This window comes from Cylas formicarius, unplaced genomic scaffold (assembly GCF_029955315.1).
Source record: "Cylas formicarius isolate icCylForm1 unplaced genomic scaffold, icCylForm1.1 PGA_scaffold_12__32_contigs__length_19106922, whole genome shotgun sequence".
Taxonomy (NCBI): domain Eukaryota; kingdom Metazoa; phylum Arthropoda; class Insecta; order Coleoptera; family Brentidae; genus Cylas; species Cylas formicarius.
In genome coordinates, this window is record NW_026844225.1 from 16556498 (window position 1) to 16583358 (window position 26861).

At 33.8% G+C, this 26861-nt stretch overlaps 1 protein-coding gene across 6 annotated transcripts in view; it reads left to right on the top strand.

The window, feature by feature from the left end:
• Positions 1-26861, top strand: part of LOC132695848 (protein grainyhead) — a 101891-nt gene that overhangs the window by 26874 nt on the left and 48156 nt on the right. For 4 of the 6 annotated variants that reach the window (XM_060660374.1, XM_060660379.1, XM_060660377.1 and 1 more), the window contains exons 1-2: positions 1736-1950; positions 6511-7302. In XM_060660374.1, the coding sequence (XP_060516357.1) occupies positions 6641-7302 (662 nt within the window). In that variant the 5' untranslated portion in view covers positions 1736-1950; positions 6511-6640. Of the gene's footprint in view, positions 1-1735; positions 1951-6510; positions 7303-26861 lie in introns of those variants that run through there. The other 2 variants (XM_060660375.1, XM_060660376.1) reach the window with 2 other exon arrangements.

Consider the following 26861-nt stretch of genomic DNA (forward strand, 5'->3'; position numbering starts at 1 on the left):
AAATACGTTATTGATAATGAACGCCATATTTTTGAAAATAATTAATTAATATGTAAGATTGTAGCGGTCACTAACGAAGTAAAAGGTGATTTCTTGCGCCGATAGATTCATTATTTATTAAAATCGAAGTCACCGTAAACAATTCGCCAATTAACGGTTACGAAATAAAACCAAAACGAGGTGCTTAAAATATTAAATTGCAACGCGTTCGTCGAAATCGATCGCAAAAAAACTGTAAACAATCATTAGGCGAGAATGACTTTTATAAATTATGAAGGCTGGCCGTTCGATATCGACGAAATCGGTAGAAATTTCCGGTTCGTCAGTAATTTTACCACAGTACTTAAAAAACGTTTTCTTTTCTTAATAAAACTTGGGCGGTTAAGATAAGTATTAGCAAGTGCACACTTCAACTTGGTAAAATTTTAGTATGATGATAGTGGTACAAAACAATGCAGAAATTTTGACAAATCGGCTTCTAACGCAAAATAATAGGCTATGACATCACATGGTTTGTCTAACTAAACAATATTGGCGATAAAAATAAATCGAAAGTTCGCTATTGTTCCCTGCATGTCCATAAGTCAAAGAAATCAAGGACAAACCGAAATTTCGGATTTACCCAGCGTCGAGCGTATAATTCCTTGCCGATAAATCCGTAAAATTCGCAACATCGGCGAAATCATACAGGTGAAACTGTCTCTATCTCTGTTGGATCCGATCCCCGCCGTCACCTCTCCGATGTATCGTCTTCCCCGATAGCCGGGCAGCCATGATTTCGAGATGCTGTGCTGCCCTCACGGCGAACAGTCCGAAGTTGGTCGCGGGCGGACAAACCTTACGAGACCCGGGCCGAAGACTCGAAGTTCCTTCGAGCCTTTTCAGGGCCGCACTTGCTCAATTACTTACGCACGTTTTACGTCACATTATTCACAGTTCCATATTCATATTTACCTTATCCGAATCTTATTTTAGATTTTTGTTTGCTCATTGGCACATCTACCACGCCCAATTACCACTTTATGCAGTTTTAGAAAATAAAAAGAGAAGTCTCTAGGCTAATATTTGTCTAATAAATGTGAACAGATTTACAGCACGTTTTTTAAAGATCGTTCGAAATCAGCAAAATAGATTTAAATTTGCTCGTAAATATGCAAAGTCCAGTCAAAATCAAAATACTGAATAGCTTTTCATGAATTTAACGGCGCTGGTAAATTATGCTACGCGAATTAAAAAAAAAACAATTTTAGTAAATTGTTAAAATCTCCATAATGACGTCCGGTTCTTCTAATTATTTTATGTTATTTTTTTAAAATGCCTTCGTATATTTGCTTGTATTCCGGACGGAGACATCGACAGGAGACGAGAACGGTAACCCGATCGGCGTCGGTTGAAATTTTTAATATTTGTCGCATCGTCCACGAGTGAAAATAATGAAGAGTCGCGTTTTTTTTTCTAACTAGTTACAGTAAATCGTACTACCGTCGGTCGAGACTTGAAAACGACGAAAATCCGTTTGTTTATTGTTTACGTCGGGTCGGTCGGATGCTGAACACGGCTCTGAATGCGACGAGAGGTTTTCGGAATCAATCAAAGACGGGCGCACCTGCGCCTCTCTCTCGTCGAAGCGTGTCACATTCGTAGAACGCGAAACCGCAGAACGTGCGCACGCTGCTTCATACCAGCGAATCGCTTTGAGCTGCCGCAACTAACATTCAGTAGAGTATTAGTTCGAAACACCTGTAGACGCTAGTATGTGATTGAATATAGAACCCTGGCCAATATATTGGTAGATGTTGTCAGAGGTAGTAGTGAGCATGAACGTCTCGCCGTCGGGGCAGTGAGTCCGTGTCGTGTAGTGCCGACCCCGTCACAATGCCACCCCTGCCCTTGTGACCGTCCAGGCCGAACAAAGGGATTCATTCGTACACAAGTCGACGGCAGACGTAGGTAATTCGATACGTATATCTACGCATGTTCCCGACGCTCTCTCGCCTCCTTAATCGTCCCGTTTCAGTTTTAGCCTTACGAAAAACCGTCATTTTTATTCGTCACCGTGGCGGGCACTAACGACTTAACAAACGATTCACCGTCACACACCGCACCGGCCCGACGTATATACCTAACTCCTCGTACCTAGTAGTTTTCAATATTGAATGATTACAATACTACCTGTTATTCCGGAGCTGACAGACCTGTTCATCAACTATTGCTTACACTTAAAATCTTGAATGGCGACTCGGCTTGTTTACCTGTTGCCGAGGAAACAGACGCTTTGCACTTGCTCTAAAAGCGGTTACCCAGCCGGCAGCCTCACCTCCTCCCGGCTAGATCGGCGCTACTTCTTGTCTATCGACCCCATAACTATAATATCGCGATTTTAATTGAACGGCGCCGTTTGACCTTGTCGACGGCGGTACGACCCTGCTTATGCAAATAATTTCGATCGGTTTTGTCGTTGGCGATTCTATAGAATATATAATTATGATATATTCGACTGTCCAATCCGGTCGATATGGTCGATCGTCGGCCAATCCCGGCCGAGTGGCGACACTTGAATTTTAAATTCGAAACGTCAAGCTACGCCGCTGCGTCATCGCCGCTAATCATGCCGACTTCCATATTGTTTCTCAAAACCGCCGCAGCCACCGGATGGATCCTTATTTTTTCGGACTTGTGGCAGTTTATTTTTTAATACCACTGATTATCGAATGGATATTCAATTAATATAAAAATTCAATTAATCTCCGAAGTCGACGTGTCAAAAATTATTATTTATAAAATGTTACACGTGTTTGGTCCACACGGGCATCATACAAAGACGTAAACTCAAACGTAAACGCACACGGACACAAATAAGAAATAATATTATTAAGAAATATAAAAAATCGCCTTGCAGGCAGTTTATATCATTAAAAATTAATGTCGGCTCATAATCAAAAATCCAGGATAGGATTCATTTTGGCGTTGGTGATTTCTAATTTCCCTAGCAGCCCAAGTTTTTTTCTTTTTGGGCACTCATGTAAGGCAATTGCATTTTTATTTGCAGAAAAATTATGCCCCGTGGGCAATAAATGAGTAGCGAAGGCAGATTTGGTCCTGTCACCTCAGGGTCTTTGTACTTTTTCACCAAACTGAGATGTTCGTGAACACTGATGGAGAACTGTCTGCCAGACTGTCCGATATTAATACCAGAGTTCAAAGAATATCGCGATCTAGAAAAATAATCTAGATGCTTAACTTTTATTATAAATTGCTTTTTAATGTACCTATAGATAAATTCCTGCTTTTGAAAAATATTACTGAAATCGGCAATTTTTCATAATCCAAATATTTCGTATTTCGGAAAATCAAACGGATACTCATTCCAATTTGTGATTGTGCGTTTGAGTTGACATCTTTTACGTAAGTATTCTTAATTTATATTTGATACTTTGTTATTTAAAAAATACTTTTGTAAGTTTGATCATGCCCGTGTGGCAGAAAAACTAACTAACATTTATAAATTATAATTTTTAGACATCGAGTTCGGAACTTAATTGAATCCTTATAGTTTAGTGAAATTAGGATTTTGAGAATATTCACAATCCATAGCTTCTCAAAAAATAATTTCACAATACAATATTTTTGAATTTATTATTATTATATTTTTGTGTACTATTAAATTGTAACCTATATATAGACGTTTCCTTCTCTATCTATGAGTTGGTCAATTTAAAATAAAACTAAATTTTGATGACGTCATGGCGGCAAATTGAACAACAGATTTTTTTTGTTTGCTTGGTCAAAATGTTTATTTTATTTTTCTTTATCTTGCCAAGTAATTCTATAAAAATAGCTGGAGAATAAATCTTAAAGTCTACTACACTTTAATAATTAATAATTTTAATTAATTTAATTAAATTTTCATCATTTAATTTAGTTAAAGTAAATTATATTTCGCCTTTGTAACAATATAATACTATCAAAGTATTTCCATATCCACGAGTGAAAATAATAATATGTCAGCGTTAATAATAACTAATAATTAATTAATAACAGGTTTAAATATTGTCAAGTGTAAATACAATATTATCACAATTTCTGAGAATATAATTTGGATTATAATTTTTTTCTGCATAAAGGTTGTGCTTTTAAATTTCAAAACCAAGTGACAGATTTAATTTTGTGAAGGGGAAAAGTCGAGTTTGGTTAGTTTATTTACCAAATTGCATATTTCACTTGGCTTTCATGATTTCTTTTAATTGCTTGTGGCTTTTACATTTCTCGCTTGTAATAATATATAACATTCGCAAATATTTGACATTGCTTATAAATCGTTAATTAATTCATTTATTCCACAAATAGCTACAAATTGTAAGTAAAATCAATGCAAAATACGAAAGGGTTACGTTCACCACGGGAAAGTTTTGTATTTGTTGATATACCGGGTGTTCCAAATACGGCAAATTTCCGGGATTCGAAACACCATAAAAAAACATGACAAATTCTTATATTTTGTTTTACCCTGTGATAATGAGAACATTAATTAAAACAGTGCTTTCTTGGAGAAATTAACTATACAGGGTGTTGAAAGATTTTGATGTACTTGTTAGTCCAGCTTTAGTAAACTAAACTAGCTCAGCATGGTTCCTACTCGTGGTCGTCATTTTTATTAAATTTTGTCCAGTACTTTATAAGTTGTTCAAGAAAAACGTAGGAAAGGCCTGCAGGAAGAAACAGTTATGTGAACTTTTCATGTTATTTTCTCCTGTTGCATTTGAATTCCACTAGTTTTTCATATTTTGCTGGGCACACTATACGTTGTGCTTTGTAGCAAATGTGCAAAAGAGTATAAACTAAGTTAAACTCTGAAGAACGGCCAGCCAATCAACATTTAAATGCAAACCACCCTCTCGTGGGGCGGACGCCGGACCCTTCTCGTCTACTAACTTCTCGTTAGTTTTTTGACTCCCGATCCTGCGTGCCTTCGATAGAACCTGTTCCAGTCCGGCACGTGATGGTGCCGGTTTGCTACCGTTGATTGTCGGTTTCTTAAGCACCACGGGACCTCCTTTTGCAACCCCGTGAACGTGCACGACTCGTCGAACCGGCCCCCGACACTCACTCGCAACTGGATCCTCTTCACTTTTTTTTTCTACAACAAAGATAATAGAGAGAGTAGCTCCTTAAACCGGCACCGGTAGTAAAGATGAATTGTTCGTAGTAATCCGCATCGCAGCATCAGTTTATGACCTATAATATCTTGTGCCCTCTCAGAATTGTAGTAACCTGTTAATTTTTTTACGACAATTTTCTAAATGACTTTTTAACTATATTTCGGTTGTGACGGCCGTTTTTTCTTCACGTTTCATTGCTTCATTCAAAATACAAACTACGATTTTTCTGAAATCCTATTTGAAAACGTTGTTTGTTTACCGCGTTTTGTTTACCACTTTTAGCTAATGCTTTTTCAAGCAAAGCAAGCAATGAAAAAACTTTTTTGACTTTAAATTGAAAAATTCAATTATTCTTTCATATACTGAGGTCAAATACAGTTAAAAAATTATTTTAATTTACAAAATAAGTGACATGTTTTGACCATAATGGCCTCATCAGACCAATTCAAATATAAAACAAATCACAAACACGACTGATACTGTAGTTTCTTGTTTCACCTCTCTTTTAACGAACCAAATATTCAGTTTAATATTTGTTTTCTTCATTGAACTTTGCAACAGAAACTAGACATAAACAGCGACAGATTTTTCATTTTCATCCGTCATTTCTGATTTTGCTATAAATAATATTTCAAAATAGATGTAATTTTCGAACTGTTAATTTTTACTTTACCAGTTCAGGCAATACAATTTTAAAAAATACTCCGTTAAAAAGTTTTGAGCAAGTATATTGCAAATGGGTATTAGCGAACTACATAGCTGGTACTGAAATGATAAATCGAAAAATGCATCAATCCTCTCAGATACTGACGTTGAATGTAGGTGCAACAAGAAACTCACGAAACAGGTTACATGGATCATCGTTTCTCGTTTTACTTATCTTAACTTCCACAGAATACTACTACAAATCTTCTGGATTCCTTCTGTATCGGTTGTTGGTAAATCGAACTTGCTGACGTTTCGCCACTCATCCTGTTGGCTTCTTCAGAGAACTGGCGAATCATCACCAAGTTTGATTTATCAATAATCGACGCTGAAGGAATCCAGAAGGTTTGTAAATAGTATATTTTAACGATGTTTGGGTCACAATTTGTTTTTTCGTTATTCAATTCCACTAAAAATGTTGAAATCCTCAAACCATTACCATTGTTAGCAGGGCAATAAAAGAAAATTTTGAATTTAGCTGCAGTACAAATGGAGTTTTAGAAATAACAAATCTGATCCATGTTGGTAGAAAAGTCGACAATTTCTGAGTATTTGTTCTGTTTTTATTTTTTATGTTTTATTTCTTCTGTTAAAGATCCAGAAATGGTTGTCGGCTAAATCTGATTTTGCTATTTTTAATTTTCAGATATACCACGCCCGTCTACCCCTCAAGAACACTTAAAGCCATCGCTGTGCCATAAAATCGAACTATTTCAATACGTAATCAGTGCAATAAACGCGTCAAGTAGTGACCTCTGTGATATAAACTTGCCATAATGACCCGCCGTAATATCGATAACGCTTCGGCAAACTCGTCCCCCGTAGGAGAGGAAAACGGGATGACGTCACCACCACCCCCGCAGGCATCGCCTGCGGAAAGGTCCCCAATGAGGGTGGCGTCCGATTCGCCTACATTGTTGGCAACTATGACGCCGGTAAACGTAATGGACCTCAAGAAAGAAATGGAGGAAGAAAGTGCCATGGGGAGAACTCCCGTATACACTCAGGTCAAAACCGAAGTACTTTACGATAAAGAAGAGGAACTGTATGCTCAAGGTATTCCAGATAAGAACGATACCCCCATAGATTTAATTTACGAAGACGGCAACAAAACAGTTATTTACACAACGACGCCCGACCAGAAGGGGTTGGAGATTTACTCGGCGGACAATTCGGGCGAAATAACGATAAACAATATCAGTACGCATCAAATTCACGGCCAGCAAATCGCAGACGTATTGATAGACGGTAATTCGGGTACCATGGTGAGTTCCAGCGGAGAAACGGTCGGTGGGTCGCCGGGGACGGTATCGGTAGTACTGCAAGGTAGCGGGCAGGGGTTGCTTCAGTACCCACAGGCTCAGGTGCCCGGAACCACCGTTCTCGTATTATCCGAACTGGTGGACGACGTCGGGGTGCCGGTCGTCGGTCTTAGCAGGTAAGACTCAACTTACCACCGATGTTTCCTAATCGAATGGCGAACTTAATGAGCCGTTGAGTTTTTGATACATCTTCCACAACATCTTGGTAATTTTGCCGGTTATTTGGGCAATGGACAAAATTTTCAATAAAAGTCCCCCAAAGCACTTTTACTGTTTTGATATACTCATTATGGTTGCCTTTTTCACTTCATACAGGCGCACCAGCAGACTACAGTTCTTGTCTGCTATTAATTAGTCCTTAGGCTCGTATCTGATAATGAAAAATGTTACATTAACTCGAATACTATCTCAGTTTTTTTTTATTTCATAATTCTACTGTTTTGATATACTATTATCGTTGCCTTGTTCACTTCATAGAAGTTCATACAGTTCTTGTCTGATATTAATTAGTCCTTACACTCGTATGTGATAGTGAAAAATGTTACATTAACTCGAATAATATCTAAGTTTTTTTTAATTATGTTTTATTTAAAATTTGTAGTATTTAATTAAAACAATTAAATGTTGCTTTTATTCCACACAAAAAGCAGGAGTATATACAATGGACAAAATTTTCAATAAAAGTCCCACAAGGCAATTTTACTGTTTTGATATACTCATTATCGTTGCCCTGTTCACTTCATAGAAGTGAATTAGCAGACTATATAATTATTTATATTAATTTATAATTATAATATTAATAATTTTTATATTAATTAGTCCTTATACTCGTATGTGATAATGAAAAATGTTACATTAACTCGAATACTATCTCAGTTTTTTTAAATTTTGTTTTATTTAAAATTTATAGTATTTAATTAAAACAATTAAATGTTGCTTTTATTCCACACTAAAAGCAGCAGTAAATACGCCAATGGACAAAATTGTCAATAAAAGTTCCACAAGGCAATTTTACTGTTTTGATATACTCATTATCGTTGCCTTTTTCACTTCATAGAGGTGCACCAGCAGATTACAGTTCTTGTATGATATTAATTAGTCCTTATACTCGTATCTGATAATGAAAAACGTTACCTCAACTCGGATACTATCTCAGATTTGTATTTTTTATTCGTTTTATTAAAAATTTATAGTGTTTAGATGAAACAATGAAATGTTGTTTTCATTCGACATTAAAAGCAGCAGTAAGTACCACAATATACCAAGAAAATGCATAAGTATACAGGGCGTCCCAATAGTGTGCCGCCGGTTGATATTTTTTGATATTTAACCGTTGGCTATAGACAGAAATTAAATTAACGGTTATACCTAAACCTAAAATTATTTTAATGTATATATGATGTTCCATAAGTGCATAAGTAACAAAGTTGTGTTTTTTCTTATGAAAGCCATATATTACTTCATATTTGAGTTCTATTAATCCTGTCATTTTGCAAAAAAATTATACAAGTTTTTCTATGACTTTTGTCACATAAACATTTAATGCTCATGTATTTTTATGTCGTGATTTTTCTAACATTAATTTTTTTCTTGCTATTTGTTATATATTTGCTTATGTGAGGTAAATAATACACGTATATTGTTGTTTAAATGGCAGATACTATAATTTTATGCAGACTTCAAATAATCAAAAGTCAAAGGCAGAAATAAGCCTATTTATTTAATTTAAATGAAATGTTTATTTCACGAACTACTTTTTAAGTCAAAGTGGAAAATTGTTGTATTTAACACTATATTTTATACTGTATTAAATACTTGTAGTCTATGGAAATTGAAATTGAAATTATTGAAAACATTGATCGTGTCAATCAAATTTTGCTTATAAAAATCATGTTTATAATTGTTTAAACTCACTACTTTTGGATTGTCACAGCTTTAAGTTGTAACTAAGTGTAAGTGTATTTTGCTTTGGACACAATATTAAATAATTAATTGTTAAACAACTATATTTCTTCTAAAAATTTCAAAAATAGTATATACGTCTTCCTAAAAGTAAGCATTTTATTCTATTAAATTTCTATTAAAATTACCTACATACCTAAAAAAAAAGTAAATATCTTGGGAACAATGACAGATAAGTGTACTTATTTATAATGCACTGAAGCATTTGATGTTAGCACGGGTGTGCAATAAAAAAAAGGTAATTCCATTTTAAAAAATTGAGGTATAATGTTTTAAAATAAAAAAAAACATCAAAATGGCAAGTAATTAAATAACTATTACGTTTAAGCATAACATATGTTTTTCACAATGTATTTAGAATTAATTAATAAAAAGAAATATAACACTTACACATTTTTGGAACGTCCTTTATGCAAGAACATAATTTTAGGCTATACATCTCATGTACCCGTGCAACATTCTATTTAACGAATATACATTGCCGACTATGTATATATAGTTAGCTAGAGATCGGTGGAAAGCTTTTACGGTTAAATCATTGCATATATTTTAACAACCGAATAGTTTCTAATTGTTGTTTATCTTCGGCACATTTATCGGGAACGGTTAGGCGCGATAAATTTTCAAAAATAATGGTCCAACTTTGATTCCAACGTCACACGGCATAATAAAACGTACAACCAAGTACGTATTTAGCGTCGGTTAAACGAATGGCACATCCTAACCGCGAGATCCTAAAATGTTAACACTATCGGCGTTCATTCCATCGAGGAGAATATTCTCTCATCTCGTCGTAATAAAAGAGGCAACACTGTACCACGGTTGGCCCATACAAAAATTCCAAGGTCAGATATTATAGACTATGGCTATCCCCCGTTGGCTATATCGAAGCTTTTAAACGGACCCACACTACGACCAAATGTTAATTATAGTTAATATCGGTTGAGGTTTTTTTTCGTTGTGTCAATTTTTCTTTTCTACGCATCCCGGTAGCTTTAAAAAATGAAATTTGAGAATTCGCGGGAATGTCCGTTCCCGGAACGCTATATGTTTAAAATTATTTTTATGCTTTCTTACGAGCATCCCAAATAGAATAAGATGGATATCCGCGTACCATACAAAAGTTGGCCTGTTAACTATCGACGAAGGAACCATTAATTTCATCCATCTATGTCTTGTCTTGAAATTCTTAAAAAACATCTGGTGTTGTCTCCATTGAAAATTAGCCGGGCCTGGTTGTCATTCTTTAATTAGCTTTTGGGGTGAAATTTATTGATATGTTTTTGTGTCGCGCCGTTTTCTGTTTGCTTTGTCTTTAATGGGATGGTATTATCTCTCGTCGGGCGACATTTTAGCGGAGGTGGGACGTTAGGTTCGTTTTTGACACTTTTATAAAGGGGATTTTGATTTTATAACTTTCGCAGCGAATATTATCCGTTCCCAATATGCAATCGCAAGCGGCCATTGTTAACATTTATCCGCCACTTATTGTTGTACCAGTTGCCGATAAATAACTCACCGATTTTAATTACAAGAACACTGGAAATTATTACGAATTACCGGTGCCGGTAATAACGGAGAATTTATAGTGCAGACGTTTAAAAAATACTCAGTGCTATTGATCCACTTATCAATAGCGTAAAACGTTGTTTATAAATCGTAAATATTGCCAAACGTAAAAGGCTAAACGTATCTCTTTCTGTCGCGTTTACTCATTTTTTTTAAGATTGCATTTTTGACGAATCTAAAAACGTAGCTTTCATATCATATGCCCCTCCTTAAATTTTGTTTTGTTTTTTGCGAAATTCACGACCACGTTCTACCTGGTCGTTTTGTCCGTTGACCCTTGAATTTCTTCTCGGTTCTTTACACCCAATCGACATTTCGCTTTATTTTTGTAATTATTGTCAGACCGGAAATAAGTTGCGCAAATAAAAATGACGACTTTTAATTCTTTTTCGGAGTGCGCAAATAAATCATACGGTATGTTGTTCCCTTGCGTGTTTTACCTCTGTTACAATTAACTACTACTACTGTAAAATAAAAAGGAAATAAGTGAAATTATAAAGCAAACTAAAAGAGATCGGGTATAAGCTAGTTGGCTTAATAAATAAAGTTTATATTATATAGAACACCGCATTATTACCTAATAAATCAATAATTCCAATGAATACATTTCTGCATACGAATAAAGTGCAAAAGGAAAGTTAATTGCCAATTAGGCAGTGTATAAGAACAGAAAAATAAAATGATTTTCCATTTCTTATATCGACCGTATAAGTACACTCCACTAATAAATGGTTCATCGGAAATTAATCGCATTACCATTCCTTGATTATCGCATTTTCAACTTTTTTAGGCGTCTAGAATCCCGAGATATGTCTCCACCCTTTTTTCATGAATAATCGCCTCGAGATTTCTCTACATGGGTTTTTGAGAAACTTAATTAGAAAACTTTACAATTATTTTTGATTTATTTCCACGTTTTATTTACGTGTTTTTAATTGAACGGCCATATTTTTCAAATAATAAACTTCAATTTTGTCGACGGAAAAGAAAAATGCATCGCGATAAAGTGTTTAAAATATCGTATTTCCGAGGAATGTTTCCATTCGCATTTAGATGAGTCCATTACCATATATACGTGATGTCATCTTAAAAAATAGTATTACCAAAAGCCTCTATTTTACATTTCCGAATAACAGATCACGAAGTTCCGCATAATCTTTTGAATTAAATTAAACGAAAACCGTTTTAATCCGGAGTTATTTTTTTAATGCGATGCCCCCTCTGGAGGCAAATGTCTATATTTTATTTTTAAATTTAATTTTTGAAAAGAAAAATTATTCGGAAATATTTCAAAGCGAGCGTGTCGTGGTGCACCTGAAGTTTTAGGTTATTAAACGAACGGAAAGTCCATCGATTACCTTGAACATACTGTGTAAAACTAAAATAACAGTGTTCTTAAAAGTAACTCGACTCTTGGGATGTTAAACAGAGTTCACAACCACATATTAAAGATTCTTCATGATTGGAGTTGGGATAGCTCAAGGGCAGACATACCAAAAATGGTATGGTTATTTTTCATTAACATCGTGACTGAAGGTATGCCAATGTTTTCGTGATGTATAATACCGGCAAGTTTGCTTAGTACGTTTTTTTCTCGTCTTCTTAAAATTTTATGGGGTGACAAATTTATGCGTTCGACTGAAAAACATTTTATTCCCAAATAAATCGCGTAATTAGCGACAACAGAAAAATGCCTCGTGAAATTGTAACCATTTTTTTTTCTGTGAGTGGGTTATAGATGACAGCCATAAAATAAGCGTATTAAAACAGCGGGGTCTACGCTTATACAGGGCGATAATTAATTATTGGAAATATTTTAAAAAGTAAAATCCGGACATCAAAATTCCATGGTTTAACCGAAAACACTCGGATAAAATGTGTTTTTTTGATATTTTGGTGCTACTCAAAACTGATCTCTTATCCAGTTTCATTTAATTATCAAAATTAAAATAATTATGCAGCATTATGTTTCGAAATATACTGATTTGTTTTTTCGCAATTTACTTTCTTGTCTAGCGACTTGTACAGTAGACATCCCGCCGTGTATGACAAGGATACGTCAAAAAGTAATGGGCGAAAATATTTGCTATTTTTTTAAGTAAAACACCCTTTAAATCAGTAAATCAGTGTTCTACAGTTTCCAATTGTTTGTTGTTTCCAAATGTGCAACCATGTTGATAATATTTGTCTCTTTGCCAATACTACGCCTCTTTTAGAAAGTTTAATTTTATTAGCATCGCATTCGTTTTATTACTGCCTGCCCGTATAACGTGTTAATTTTAAATTTTATGCGTACGATATATCTGGCTGAAAATTTATAGGAAAATATCAAAATAATTTTAGTAGTTATCCCCTAGATGGTATTACGACGGACGTAATGGACAAAATATCGACGTATACAGACAGTTACACTACGCATGAACAAAAACTTGTAATGTATTTTATGTACAATGTTTGATGTGTGTATACATACGTTGCAGTATTAACGTATGTATTTTATGTGACCCTGAACTTACATCGACGCGTCTGCGTGCGGCGCTCTCTGTAGTTTCTATCTTCTATAAAAAAACAATTATTGCGAAATAAAACATCTTATTTGCATATTATTTAAATTAAGAGGTCCCAGTTTATTTAAAACGTACGCGGTGGCAAAAATAAGAGCCGTCGAGTCAAATCATTTTTGTATGGTGAAAAAAAATGTAATGTAATGTAAAGCAGAGTAATAATATTTTTGTAAATTTTGATCGTATAGAAGGAGATCACGGCTGGGAATATAAAGGCTATGGAAACCCAGATATAATTTTTGTTTTAAAATACGGTTTTAATTATTTTAAATTTAATCATTTTTGATTTTTAATTAATTAATAAAATATATCTAAATAAGTCTGTAATTTAAATTTCCAGAAAAAAAAAAACGGTGTGATAATTTAAAATTTGGATTTTAACATGGGTTAGATTATCGATATATAAATTAAATCGGTTTAAATCGCAAATAAGATCAAAATATAGTCTAGTGTAGATTTGGCATTTAAAATATGTCATATCAGTAAATGAGTGGTCACAAAAGTTTTCTATGAAAAATACTCCTCCATCGTATTGTCGACTATAGGGGCTTTAAAAATTTTCCATTATATATTGCGCATTTCATAGAAAATAATGTGCTGTTAATTGTAGAGAAAGTTGTTCGTAGATACCGTCTATAATTTTGCCGTAAGATAGCAGATAAAGCAGCTAGCTAGCTACAGACGAACATTCGATTTCATTCAACTTATAAATCACAACAAGATCGCGTAAGGCCGGTGCAGTCTTACGTAATTTAAACGATTTGAATTGTAAATATTAAAATAATTATAATTTTTTTCTTTACACCAAAGTGGTATTTGTGAATTGACGCTGGCGAACGGCTGCGGACCGTGGAGATTCGCCATGAGAAAAGATCGACACTATTTAACATTGAGATAAGCAATAAAATTGACGTCCTAACAATGCCGTTGAATATTTTACTACAACGAAATTGCATTTACATACTTTAAACGATTAGAACGAATTTCAAAATTCATAGGTTATCCAAATTATGTAAGCGTTATTCTCGGAAAATTATTGTCTATTATTAAGCATTCTATAACAAGTCAACAAGATTAGTTTGTTTGATTAAGGACACTGTACGTTTATTATATTATGTAATAATTGTAGCCTGGCGCTGCGTTAAGAGGACATTTATCCAATTGTACCCATCGAACCGAAGAACTAAAAAATAATAACTGCCTCGTTTTTTAGGTTACAGGGCTAGAATGTGTACTTGTTTTGTACTTCGGTTCCCCAAAAAAATGTGACGAATATATATATTTTTTATTTCATTTCCTTACCAACTTTTTTCTAGCACACTTTCAAAACAAATGCTTTAAGGGGACGATTCCTGCTTATTTTTGTAGAGTAGTTTGTTATATATACTATGGGTTAAAAGCCAACTACCAGGAAGATATTCCTCAACAAATAATATTTTTATTTTTTATCTTAATATTAAGATACAAATATGAAAAATAGAATATTACTGAAGTATTACCATTATGTACTTTCTGCATATTTTTCATTTTATTTAAATGAGTGCAGACGATTCAATTGAATTACCCTTATCATTTTTCTTAACTAAATTTAAGTAACAACTTATGCAATGAAATTGTTTTTTATTTTATGTTTTATTTATTTTACATTACTTTACTTTTGTATCCTGCAATTTTTTCAGAATACTTACAGTTTCAAATTAAAAAAAAATCTAAAGTAACGCATAAGTATTAGATCAGGAAAATCTTGTAGGCTGTTGTCACTTCTTAATGCTTTTCTTATTATTTGACATTACTGTTGGCTTCTTTTTTTATTGTTTTAATTGTTTAAATCCTTTGGCTTATCGTATCTGTTGATATCTAATTGAATTAGTCTACACTACTACCCAATACAGGATATCCAAGACCTAAGAAAGAGTATTGTAGTGACAAATAATAATCCAGTCATATTTCAGGCTATTAGGGACTGAATGATGCGTAGAATATTACAACGCAAGGCAGATGTTTTTAACACTTAATACAAAAATTGTATTTTTGTTTTGCCTTATTTGTCTTGCTTCTTTGTTGTGTTTTTATTTGAGTCAATTGTTTAAATGAAATGATTTCATAGTTAACACATGAATAGATTAATTAGTTTTAGAAATATGTATTAATAAACTATTTTTAAAATTAAATTTTTCGAATATAATTGGTAAATGTTGGTAAAATTTTTTTCAACGTGCTTTGTATTTTTTGATTTGGAACTATAAACATTTTGAAAAACAGTGTAGGAGAGAAAAAAGTTTCCTTCTATCAAAAATTTTTTTTCACTTGATATTTTTTCTATTTATTTTTTTTATAAAAAACATTTTTGTGTTGTTTTGTATCACATTGTACAATTTAAATTTTCATCTACATCTAAATCTTTCGTCTCAGTTAAATATTTTAATTATTTTCGAATAACATTGATAAAAATCAAAAAATTGTAATTTTGCAAATAAAAAATTCTTGAAAAACGAAAGACACCACCCCACCCTTTGATGGCGTCGTCCATTTTTAGCGCGACTTTCTTCATCGTACTGCAACGTATTCCATCAATTTTTTTTGCGTTAAATGCAACGCCGTTACGCTGTTGCATTGTTATTAGCAATTTATTATAACATTACACAGGTGTTCCATTTATTTATTTAAAAAAATGATGATTTATATAATTTAGCAGCAGTAAGTGCTACACTAGTGACATAAATAGATTTACTAAGTCGGCGACCATATGAATCGACAATTGCGCCAACTTCTACGCTGTTGCGCCATTGGGGTTACAAACGCAATTCCGCAGCGAAGGATGTTTAAAACAATTTCGATTCGTATAATTAATTAATCGTGGAAAAGAAATTAACGTCGCACGACGTCATCGTCCCTCGACACTTGAAAAAAAAAAGATAGAGATATTCGATAACGCTCGTCCCAAAAGATGACACGGGGTGATTTTTCCGGGTAATTAATCGATGTTTGATTTGCGAAATAATGCATATCGATAAAAGCAAATTTCTCACGGTAGGAGAGCTCTTAATATGTAACAGTATCGTACCCAAAGTATGCGCAGACCTTGTCAAAGTCACCGATCTGACAAGGGATGCCAAATTGATTAATTGCGTTTTTTTTTTTATTTAAAAAGGGCCAAAAGGGCATTCGCTAACAGGTAGAGGCAGATATACCAAGGCAATTTCAAACGAACACTTTCGAAATTTGCCTAGGGGTATGAAAATCATCGGATCTCGCTTTAACTGCACTTAAATATATTCGAATAAGAGACCGATATTGTGCATTATTTTGAAATGTTTAGTTTTTTTCTGACTATGTTAGCATAAGCATAAGCATAAGTTACTATATTATATTATCTTAGGTTTAACATCTGTGTATGTCAAATCCAAAACTAATTTATCAAGATATCAATTTTTAACAATTTAGCATTATTTGTCAATTTTAATATTGCTTTATAATTTTTATCAAGTTTAAGCATAAAAGGGCATCTCTTGATGCTAAGTACAAATTAATTCCCATTCAATTTGGAGTAAATTTTATTTCTTGATTCCTTCTTACCTTTTTCCTTCCTTCTCACCCTTTTCACGTGCAAAAAAAAACATTTTTAGTAATTTTAGTAAAGTCGGTTTCTAGGATTCCTAGGATTATTACAATTCTTTGTTCTTTCCTAACTAAACAAAAGGTAACTGACAGGTAGAGAAGCAATTCCAAACGAAGAATTTAAAAATTCGCCAATGGGTGTTTAAATCAATCATTGGATGAACCATGGGCGCCGTACAGAGCAAGACAGTTTCTTATCGCCTCGTTTTAACTTTATTTATTTTATGGTAATTATCCGATATCTCGCACCGTTTCCGCGTGAAAATATAAAAACCGTAATCCACAATTTTTTTTTGTTACAGTAAAGTCATTTACATAAAAAATAACCTTGCGACGATTTAATTTTTTAATTAATAAAAAATTATTGGTTAGAATAATTAAAAAAATTTGGTCTCGCTTTTCAATAATTTTTGATGAAACTTTTTTTAATATTTAAAGATTTATGCTGCGAAATATCGAACACTTTTGAAAAAGGCCCTGTACGTTTTTATTGATCATGAAAAATTGGGTTCTGGTATTACGTAATTCTTATTTTACTGTTGGAAAAGATACTGCATGTTACAAGGGCTTTTTCTAATTCAAACAGATCACTCTATATCTCGACAGGAGCTTTATTTTTTTTTGTAAGTTCGTTAATAGTTAATTGAAATGTATGGGTAACTTCTAAATGCATTTGTATTTGCGTATTTGGATAAATAATGCCCTGAAGCGACCAAAACTAAGTTATAAGAAATAAGAATTATTTTAGGTAAACCTGATTCATTGATTTTAGTATTTGCTTCCAAGCATGTTTATTTAAAAATATTATACAAAAGTTGTAGGGGACAAAGTGAGTTTCTTTTGTAATTCACTTAACTGGTGTCGCCTTTTCGAACTACTGAAATTGTAAATAGAAGTCCCTGCATTTTTTATATTATTTAATTTTATTTTATTTTTAACATATACTTTTTTATTTTATAAAAAACCACAAAGTTAGTTTTGTAAATAGAACTTCGTGTCTATTCGTGTAAATTAACAAATGACTTATTTGAAACGTACAATCTCGTTCTGAACTCTGTAACTGTTTTTTTAAATTCGAAATAAATGTGCTAGGAAAGGAAAAAATGTTTTTTCCAAAATTTTGTTAATAGTTAATAATCACATTTATAATAGAAAAAGTAGGAAATCGGTATATTGAGTAAGTGTATCAAGGAGGTTGAATCAAAGCTCTAAAGACTTACGTTACTTCGTTAACATCCTATAGCAAAAGGAGGTCTGACTCGCCCGGTATAGGATGCTTAATTGTCGGCAGTTTTTAATCGGGAGCAGAAAAATGGACGCAAGTTAATTGAGTTTACGTTTTTTCAAGTCCGTCGTTATGGTTAGTTGTCGGGCAAAGCTAGACGACCGATCGTCCCTGCTTCGGAGAAACAAACCATTTTGCATTTCGTGCTGCAAAGTAGACCAGATTATACGTGACCACTACTACTAGTATTTCGCGTCTCAGTAGGGAGCGGAGGCGAAAACAAAACAAAAAGGCAGACCATTTTTGTTTTTTCGGTATTTTATAACGAGGGGAAGTCTTGGATCGTTAGGCTTCTGCGTGGGTTCAAATAAATTTGATATATTTCCACGTCAATTCGATGATGTTCATTATCAGTTACACGTGAAGTGTAGCGCAATAACAATAAATCTCTGTAAACGTTTGAACGAGTGTCTTAATTATGATAAAACTCGGTTGCAGTTTGACGTGCTGATCTGCCTTCGGACTAGCCAATCGGTCGTAAGAGCATTTTATAAATCAACATGCCGGGCTATTAATTCTTCAGCATCATGCAGAAGCGGCACGATCCAATTCGCGTTCACTATTTAACATCGACATTATAGTCCAGAAGGTAGCGATTTTTTTTTGTACTTTTTTTTCCCAATTGAGGCACCATTTCGCAGGTCTTCAATCTAGGAGTTCATAATTCTTAAACTATTTCCTTTATCTATTTTAATGTATTTTAGTTCTAAATGCAATTTTTCAAAACATGGAATATTCTAGGGTGAAATTTTCTCTCGCATCTCAATAATTCCTCCATGCCTGATGGCGTCAGGGGCTGCTAGACAGCTTCAGTTTTTTTGTTCTTTGACATGCGTTAATTGTTGCTTTACGCGTTCCTCTTCGACATACTTTATTCCTCTTTTTTTCTGTCACGCTTCCGTTGAATTGAGATGACAAACTGCAACTACATTGGAGGTTATTTTGATCATTTGAACATGCCAAGCCATTTGCTATATAATAAATATGTATTTCTTAATACTCTTTGATCTAGTGTGGTTAAGGTGAGTGACTCTGCTGGATCGAAATTTCTAAAATATCTGCGCTCGTATAAACATTTTATATCTCGCTAACGGTAAGTCCTACGGCGTCGCCGTTGGTACAGAAATGATCACCGTCGAAAAAAAAAATTTTTTTGTCTGTTTATCCGTTCTCGTCTTTTGGTTTTTCCTGAATTACTTTCGAACCGTTGGAGCTACAAAGTTGAAATTTGCCTCCTTTCTAGCCCTTCACGAGGCACAGAAGCTTATAAGAAGTGGCCCTGATCCGACGTCGGTATCCATCTTTTTTTTGCGTTTTTAAACTGTTCTTGGACCTTGCTATGAAACACGATAAGTGTCCGAAATTTGAAGCAATCGACTTTATATTTGGCACATATTTGCAGCTTTGCTCCTAAAAAAATAAAAAATTGCGCGTGCAAGGGTCTATAAAAAACATCATTTTTCAAAAACTGTTTACGAGACCAAAAAAATTCTTGAACCAAAAGAAGCAGAATATACGGCTCCATAAACTTTTATTCTTGACAATTTTTCAAAAATATACAGCATGCGCCGCAAATTCAAAAAAACTGAAAACTGGGTCCCTCTATTATTGAAAATTGGTTTTAACTGAAAGACTATGATTCAGATCTCACTTTCTTTTATATTGCGATATAGCCCGCATAGATAGCAAAAACTTTTGTATTTAAGGTTTTCACCTATTGTAGAGGGTGTTCCCGATATTCCGTGCTAAATGAGAAATGTGTTAAGTTCAACTTCAAACTTCAACTTCAAATTGAGCAGAGAAGTAAAAGTCCGTGTCTACATTTAAACTGGGGCATCAAATTGGGCCCAATCAAATATTGCCAAGCATTTTTTAAATATATTTGAATTTTTTTTTTTGTAATTTTAGCTTCCAGAAAAGTATGTTTTTCTCCGAAATCGTTCATCCGATTGGCAAAATTCTTTAACCGGCAGACGCAGAAGATCCAGTCCAATAACATTTATTTCAGGCATTTTACGATTATATACAGTGTTTTCAAATTATAGGCAAAAATCTAAAAGACCTAAAAAATTGCTTTTTTACAGAGTAATTATTAGCCACAAATGAAAAATCGTACAAAATATGGCTAATCGGTTCGAACAGTGTCGTAGGCAGCATCAAGAGCTACAATTTTTGTATTTGATATTGATTTCGGGGGTTGTCAAGACGCCGTGACGTCATTGATTATTACGGCGCACTGCATGGTTTCAGAAAAAACTTATTTTCTCGAAAACTAAATACTATTTTCAAAAAATTCTTGAACGTGGACGCATGGAAAATCCGGGGCTATAACCTCTACTTCGAACAATGATTGTATCATATATAGGGTGTGTCGTTTATGGGCAAGAAATTTAAATATTCTAGAAATTTCCTTTTTTGTGGCTGAATTATTGGTGATAAATGAAAAACCGTTAAAGATGGGATAATTTTATTTTAACAGTATCGTAAACCGTGTCGTGAGGGTTTCAGGTTTCGGCAATTATACAGGGCGCGAGATATTTGAAAAAATATCATTCGGCAACGCGATTATTTGTGCAAATTTTGATATTTACCGATGTTTGCTGTAACTTTGAAGTTCGACGAGATGTGAAGGACGTTTTATACGGGGTTCATGCACAATTGAATTACATCGATTTTGCGAAAGTTCCATAGTGGTCCGAAGGAGTACGATAGAAAAACAATGCGTCCCTTTACCACACAAAATCGCGAAGTTCTTTCTTTTTATAATAAAAAGCTACTTCGCGCTACGAACTTGCCCCGCCCAGTGACGATTTTTCGAAATCAATTTTGATGTATTTTTAATGTTATATTATGTAAATAAAGGCCTGCAAACATATTTCTAAGAATAAAATTATTTAATTAGTTAGACAGTTATATCTACTCTGCTTTTTAATGATGGAACTGACCAGTACATGAGTTGATCTGTCTATCTTCCCCCTTGGGGAATTTTAAATCGTTACCTTACTTAAGTAAAAGTTTTGTTCCTAGTAAAAAGAGTTTGTAAAAAAATATCGGCAGACATTAACATCAACTGAATTTGTTAAAGAAACAAGGGGAAAAAAAGCAATCATGAAAAAAATTATGAACGATTAACTTGAGTGAATGTCACATTAAGTCACTATTCTAGTGAGGATAATAATAATAATAATAGTAGGTTTATTGCATAATAGTATATTATGCAACAAGCGGAGCGAGTGTTTAATTAACGGGTGACTTAAAAAGTTTACCGCACTTGTTGCATACTATACTTTTTCTATGACCGTTAGTTTTTGGGTACATTTTCGCAAAATAACATGACCGTCACAATTGATAAACGTCAAAATTCAAATCGTGCGATTGCGCCGAAACCCGTGCGGTAAAATCCCGGAAATGTCCGAAGTGGCTCGGATTCGTGGGAAACGAAACTGACTTGGTAAAGTGAGGTTTCCCGTAGGGTAGGTCGGTGTGTAATTAGGTGTTGTACAGACGGGAGTAGAAAAATAAAATTACAGCAACAAAATAATAGATACTGTTTATGGGTCAATATTTGTAGCAGCGGTTTAGGAAAAGAGTGTGGGTTGCAACTAAAAAGACAAAAGAAAAGTTACATGTAAGCGCTGGCCATTTATTTTTAATTTTAATTATAATTTTTTTTTAACTGCTGCAAATAGAGCACGAATGGTTTGTAACATAATGTACGAATTTTTATATTTGTACTTCGATCGATAAAGAAATGATGTTGACTTTAATAAATGGCGATCCCTCTCGTTTCTGTTTACTACGGGGAACGCTAATATAGGCTTTGGTAGACTATTTGAGCCCCTTTAAAGCTTTTGATATCAAATTTATGGTAGTACAATTTATCACACAATTTTAAGTCAAATAATCGCTTCAATTAATCTATTAATAGTTGCGTACTTTTCAATGTGGCGGCGAGAAAATTAAAATTTTGTTATATTTAATTATGGCGACAGCGAATACATCAATTATTTCGCCTCGTTCTGGCTACGTCTACGTAGAACGGAATTATTTTTGCGCACAAATGATATTAGTTATATTAATTATAGCAATTTTTATCTCGCACAAGCGCCGAATCTTCGCGCGTATCGAAAATAAGTAACTATCTTTAGCGGTTTAGGATCGAAACATCGGGCGTAATTTTTTTGTTCCCCATTTTATTTTTCGGTACGTGTCGGCCGCTTTATTTAAAACGATTCGCGCCTTTTATATTTTGTTTTGCGTACTTTTAATAATCGCTCTACGCGTTGTAGTTAAAGCAAAATTTACGGCTCTACAGTTGTCGCGTCTGACCTTGGGCTATTAACAATAGCGAGAAAATCACGTCACGGTTGCCGCTAAAATTTTATCTCGCGCCGCTGGAATTTTATTCCCTAAGAAAATAAGCCGTCCCCCACTTAAAGGTTTTTTATTTAAGGTCTTTTAACGTTTAAACGAAAAGACCGAATAAATTAATAGGTGACTAATTATCGTTAACGAACGCATTTTGACCTTTAAAATGCGAATCCCCAAATTGTGCCTCATTATTTTCAAGACTCCGTATAAAGCCACAAAATATTAATTACAAAGACTGGCCCATTACAAAGAGATTTATTATCAATTTCAAACGAAACGAAGCGATTTAGTAAACAAGCGTTCAACGCAACGCGGGGGGTTTTCTACGTGCCGTTGAATTTTGTATTTTCCGAAAAAGTTCGGCGCTACCTGGCTCCAGTTTCGCGGAAAAACGAAATTACGAATCGCGAGATATAAAAAAAAGCAAATGGGAAGGGAAACAAAACTAGACACATTATTTTATATCTCACTGTATAAAATTTATCTCTGACCTTTAGCGAACTTTCCAAGGCTGGAGCTGTTCAATGCCACCAGAGGGCCACGATGTCGCATTTATATATATACAGGGTCGTATTTGGCTCGCGTGCTGACATTTATTATTGTTGTTATTATTTTTGGGATGCGAGAAATGTGGGCATTCGTCGCAGGGGACGGCGTTCCCGTGAAAGTCGGTTGATACGATAATAATGGCGAAACTGTAAATTTGCTGTGCCTGTGAGTTATCGTAAAATAAGATTTCCGTGAAAATATGTTCTCGGCCTATATTTCCGTATCTCACCTAAAGCATCGGCACACGAAGTGAGTTTTCTTCGCGTGCAAACGGATTCGTCAGACTAGATTTTATACGTCACAGAAAATACGTTTGATTTTTCAGTGCGGCGACCGACTATTCGCCAAATGCATGTTATTAAGTGTAAATTTACATGGAAATCACTTATTTGAAAAAACAGTTTATTGGTTGCATGGAATATCGAAGTGAAATAATTTGTTGCCGAGACCGCATCGTGACCTCATTGGGTATTTCATAGAAACGTTTGTGTGGGTTTAGTCCGTGAACTTACAGGTATACGAAAACGTAAACATTTTTTAGCATCTTTTATTATACCGGGGTCGTCGTCGGAAGTTTTCAACCGAGAGGCAAATCACCATTCAAAATTAGTACACGAAATCTGACACAATCTCAGGATTTCACAAAGATTTAACATTTTTCACAGAATTTTACTAATCTTGAGAAACAATTAATAAATTACAAATTATTAAAATCATAAATATATAAAAAAAACACCAAGAGTTGAGTCAGTGTCAGTATTATAATTAAAGTAATGAAAGTAGTTATTAAATAGGTAAATAAATTAATAAATAAATTCATAAATTTTAAAAATGAACGTAAAAATTTTATTCTTCAAAATTTTGTTTATGTGTCCTTATATACATCACACGAAAAGAAAATCTGATATGGCAACAATAACTAACATTAATTTGAATATTTAAGGTTATACTATAATCAATATGTTTAAATAGAACAATTTTGACCATATTAAATTATATATCTTTATTTCTTTAATTACGTGATTTTATTTATAGGAAAGGATATGTTTAAGACATTTAAAAAATAATTTTGGTAATAATTAATAAATGTTGATGAAAAAATTACAATGAAATTCGCAAATAATTTTTAATTAAAAAAAATGAATATCCCACCACAGTATTTCTCAAAATTGGTTACCGTCTAACCAAATCTTTTAGACGTGAATCTACAAAAAATAACTTAAAAATATTTATTTAACAATTACATATTGGCATTTTTTTTATTTTAATTTCTTTTAATTAATGAAAAATGCTCAAAACTTCAACATATTTCACGCTTGATTTACCCCTCGTTTTCAATCCTCTACTCACGAGTGGCTTCAGCGTGCCTGATAAAATAATTATAAGTGCAAGATCAGTGCAGATGGGTTTTCGTTATGACGGGTAAGTTTTGGTTATTGTCGATTATATTGTATTAGTTTCAAATATGATTAGGGTACCTGCGGAAATTAAGGGCGCTCTAAGCTTTAACTATTACTATTTATATATTATAACATATAACATATTACTTTCATTACAGAATATATTTATCCAAATATAGTTATATATAGCACGCAAGAACCCCATACTTCAGGATGAACAACTATACCGGAATATCATAACTTACTGAAAGCAAACTCTATTATTAAAATTTTAAATTCCAACCATAATTTTCAAAAAAAAAATCCTTCAATCTTAATAGGAAAAAAATGCAGAACAAAGTTTTCAGATATATTTAAAATAAAAATTTTGCCTATTTTTTTCACACATCGACGACGTACTTGGGAAACTATTAAGGTGTGCTGAGACCGTCTACATCTTAAACGGCGCAGTTTTGCAAAATAAAAAAAATGTCGATGTCAAGAACCGTTACGGAAAAGATAGATCGTGGATTCATAATTTTATTAGGACCGAACGTCATGCACGCATTTATAAATACCCCGTATAATGTAGTGGGCAGCTGAGTTTACGGACCTTGGGTGTGGCCTGGAATATCTGTATCACCGCATATTCGTCTAAAGGAATTTTATATAGCAAATTAATCCGTTGGAAAATCGAACCGAAATGTTCGTAGTCACGTTTTCCAACTCTTTAGTGTTGGAGATTGATTTTTAAAGCAACAATCTTGCAACCGAGAGCTATAAAACACTTGCCCGCGACCCAGAGAGTATTTTTTTTCCTTGTAGATTTTATAGGTACTATCAGTTCGAAATTTTTACGGCCCAATTATAAAAATCCCTTTCTTGTTTTTAATTGCGGCGAAATTTAAAAATTAATGGTAATTTTATTGCTCTATCAAAATGGTCCTTAGTTGTAAATTTCATCACTCTCTACGCGTATCCCATCATAAAATTTAAAAGTGAAATAAAAACCGCCATTTTTCTCTTTGCTCGTAAAACGTTCAATCTATAATATAAGATTTTTCAAATTTTTTCGGAGCTCACAGTTTTAATTAAACTGTTAAAACCGTAGATAATTAACCCAAATACATACATTGAATGCTAAAGAAAAACAAATTTCTTAGCAATTATTTTAATCGTTTTATTAAAATTCCATCTACGGAGCGCAAGGTATCAATCTACACGGTTTTTACATTTTGCAATTAATTGGAAGGGAACTTCCTAAGGCATGTCCATGTCCAACGTGAACGCCACTGTTGTTCGGCTCCCCCCAATTTCTGCTCATTTTTAAGCGATTTTAGCAGACCACGTAGCTTCTGTATTATTATACAGGCATTTAGTAAAGGTGAAGGGCACGTTAATATAGAACGCCCGGTCTTTTTTTTTTTTTCGTTTTTCGATTTAATGATCACTTGACAACTTATCCGTAAATTAACGTTGGCATTTTGACGCAATTAACCATTTCGAAAATATTGAAAACCCAAAATCGGTGATCGATATTCGTTTTATCAAATTAGGCGCCATTTTTAACGAAAGCGTATTGCCGATCGGTTGTAAACTGGTTAATCAAACTTCAATTTTGTCCTTAGCAAATAAACAAGGACGCAATAAAAAAAAATAATCACTTCCAAGCAGGAAACGCGTCTCGTCGTATTTTTTTTTCAAACCGGCCGAACAAGTTGAGAGCGTAAAAAATAATTAAAATGCATTGAAGATTAAACAAGTTCACAGATTGTGGGTGCACTTGTTGATGTTGAGAGAAGTCCCGCCAGTTTGGGACACCTCAGTCGGTTGTGCAGTAGCCGTAATATTGGTAAAACCAAAACCTACCGCAACACGTTTTTTGTAGAGGTTATACCATTATAACTGGTTTGCTTTGCTAGTTTTGGTGCTAGTTACTATCATTCAATACATAAATCAGGTTTTTGTAGTACTTGCTTTTACAGTTTTGTTTTGTTGTCGTTTACTTGAACGTTGCGTGTTTTGCGCGTCGTTTTCTTGGATATTAGCGGAAGTTTCATTCCTTTAAAGCATGCTACGGCGGTGTACAGGGTGTCCTATTTTCGATACGATGGGAAACTCCGTTATTATTGAAGCCGTAAAGATGCCGCTTGAGCAGTGCTGCCCTACTTTTCTGAGACTTGAAAAATGTTGTCGGATTTGAAAATTATATATATATATATATATATATATATATATATATATATATATATATATATATATATATATATATATATATATATATATATATATATATATATATATTCTCACGTATTGATTCACGGATGGAAAAATGTGATGACACTATATTCCGGGATATCATCCGTTCGCTCGTTGAA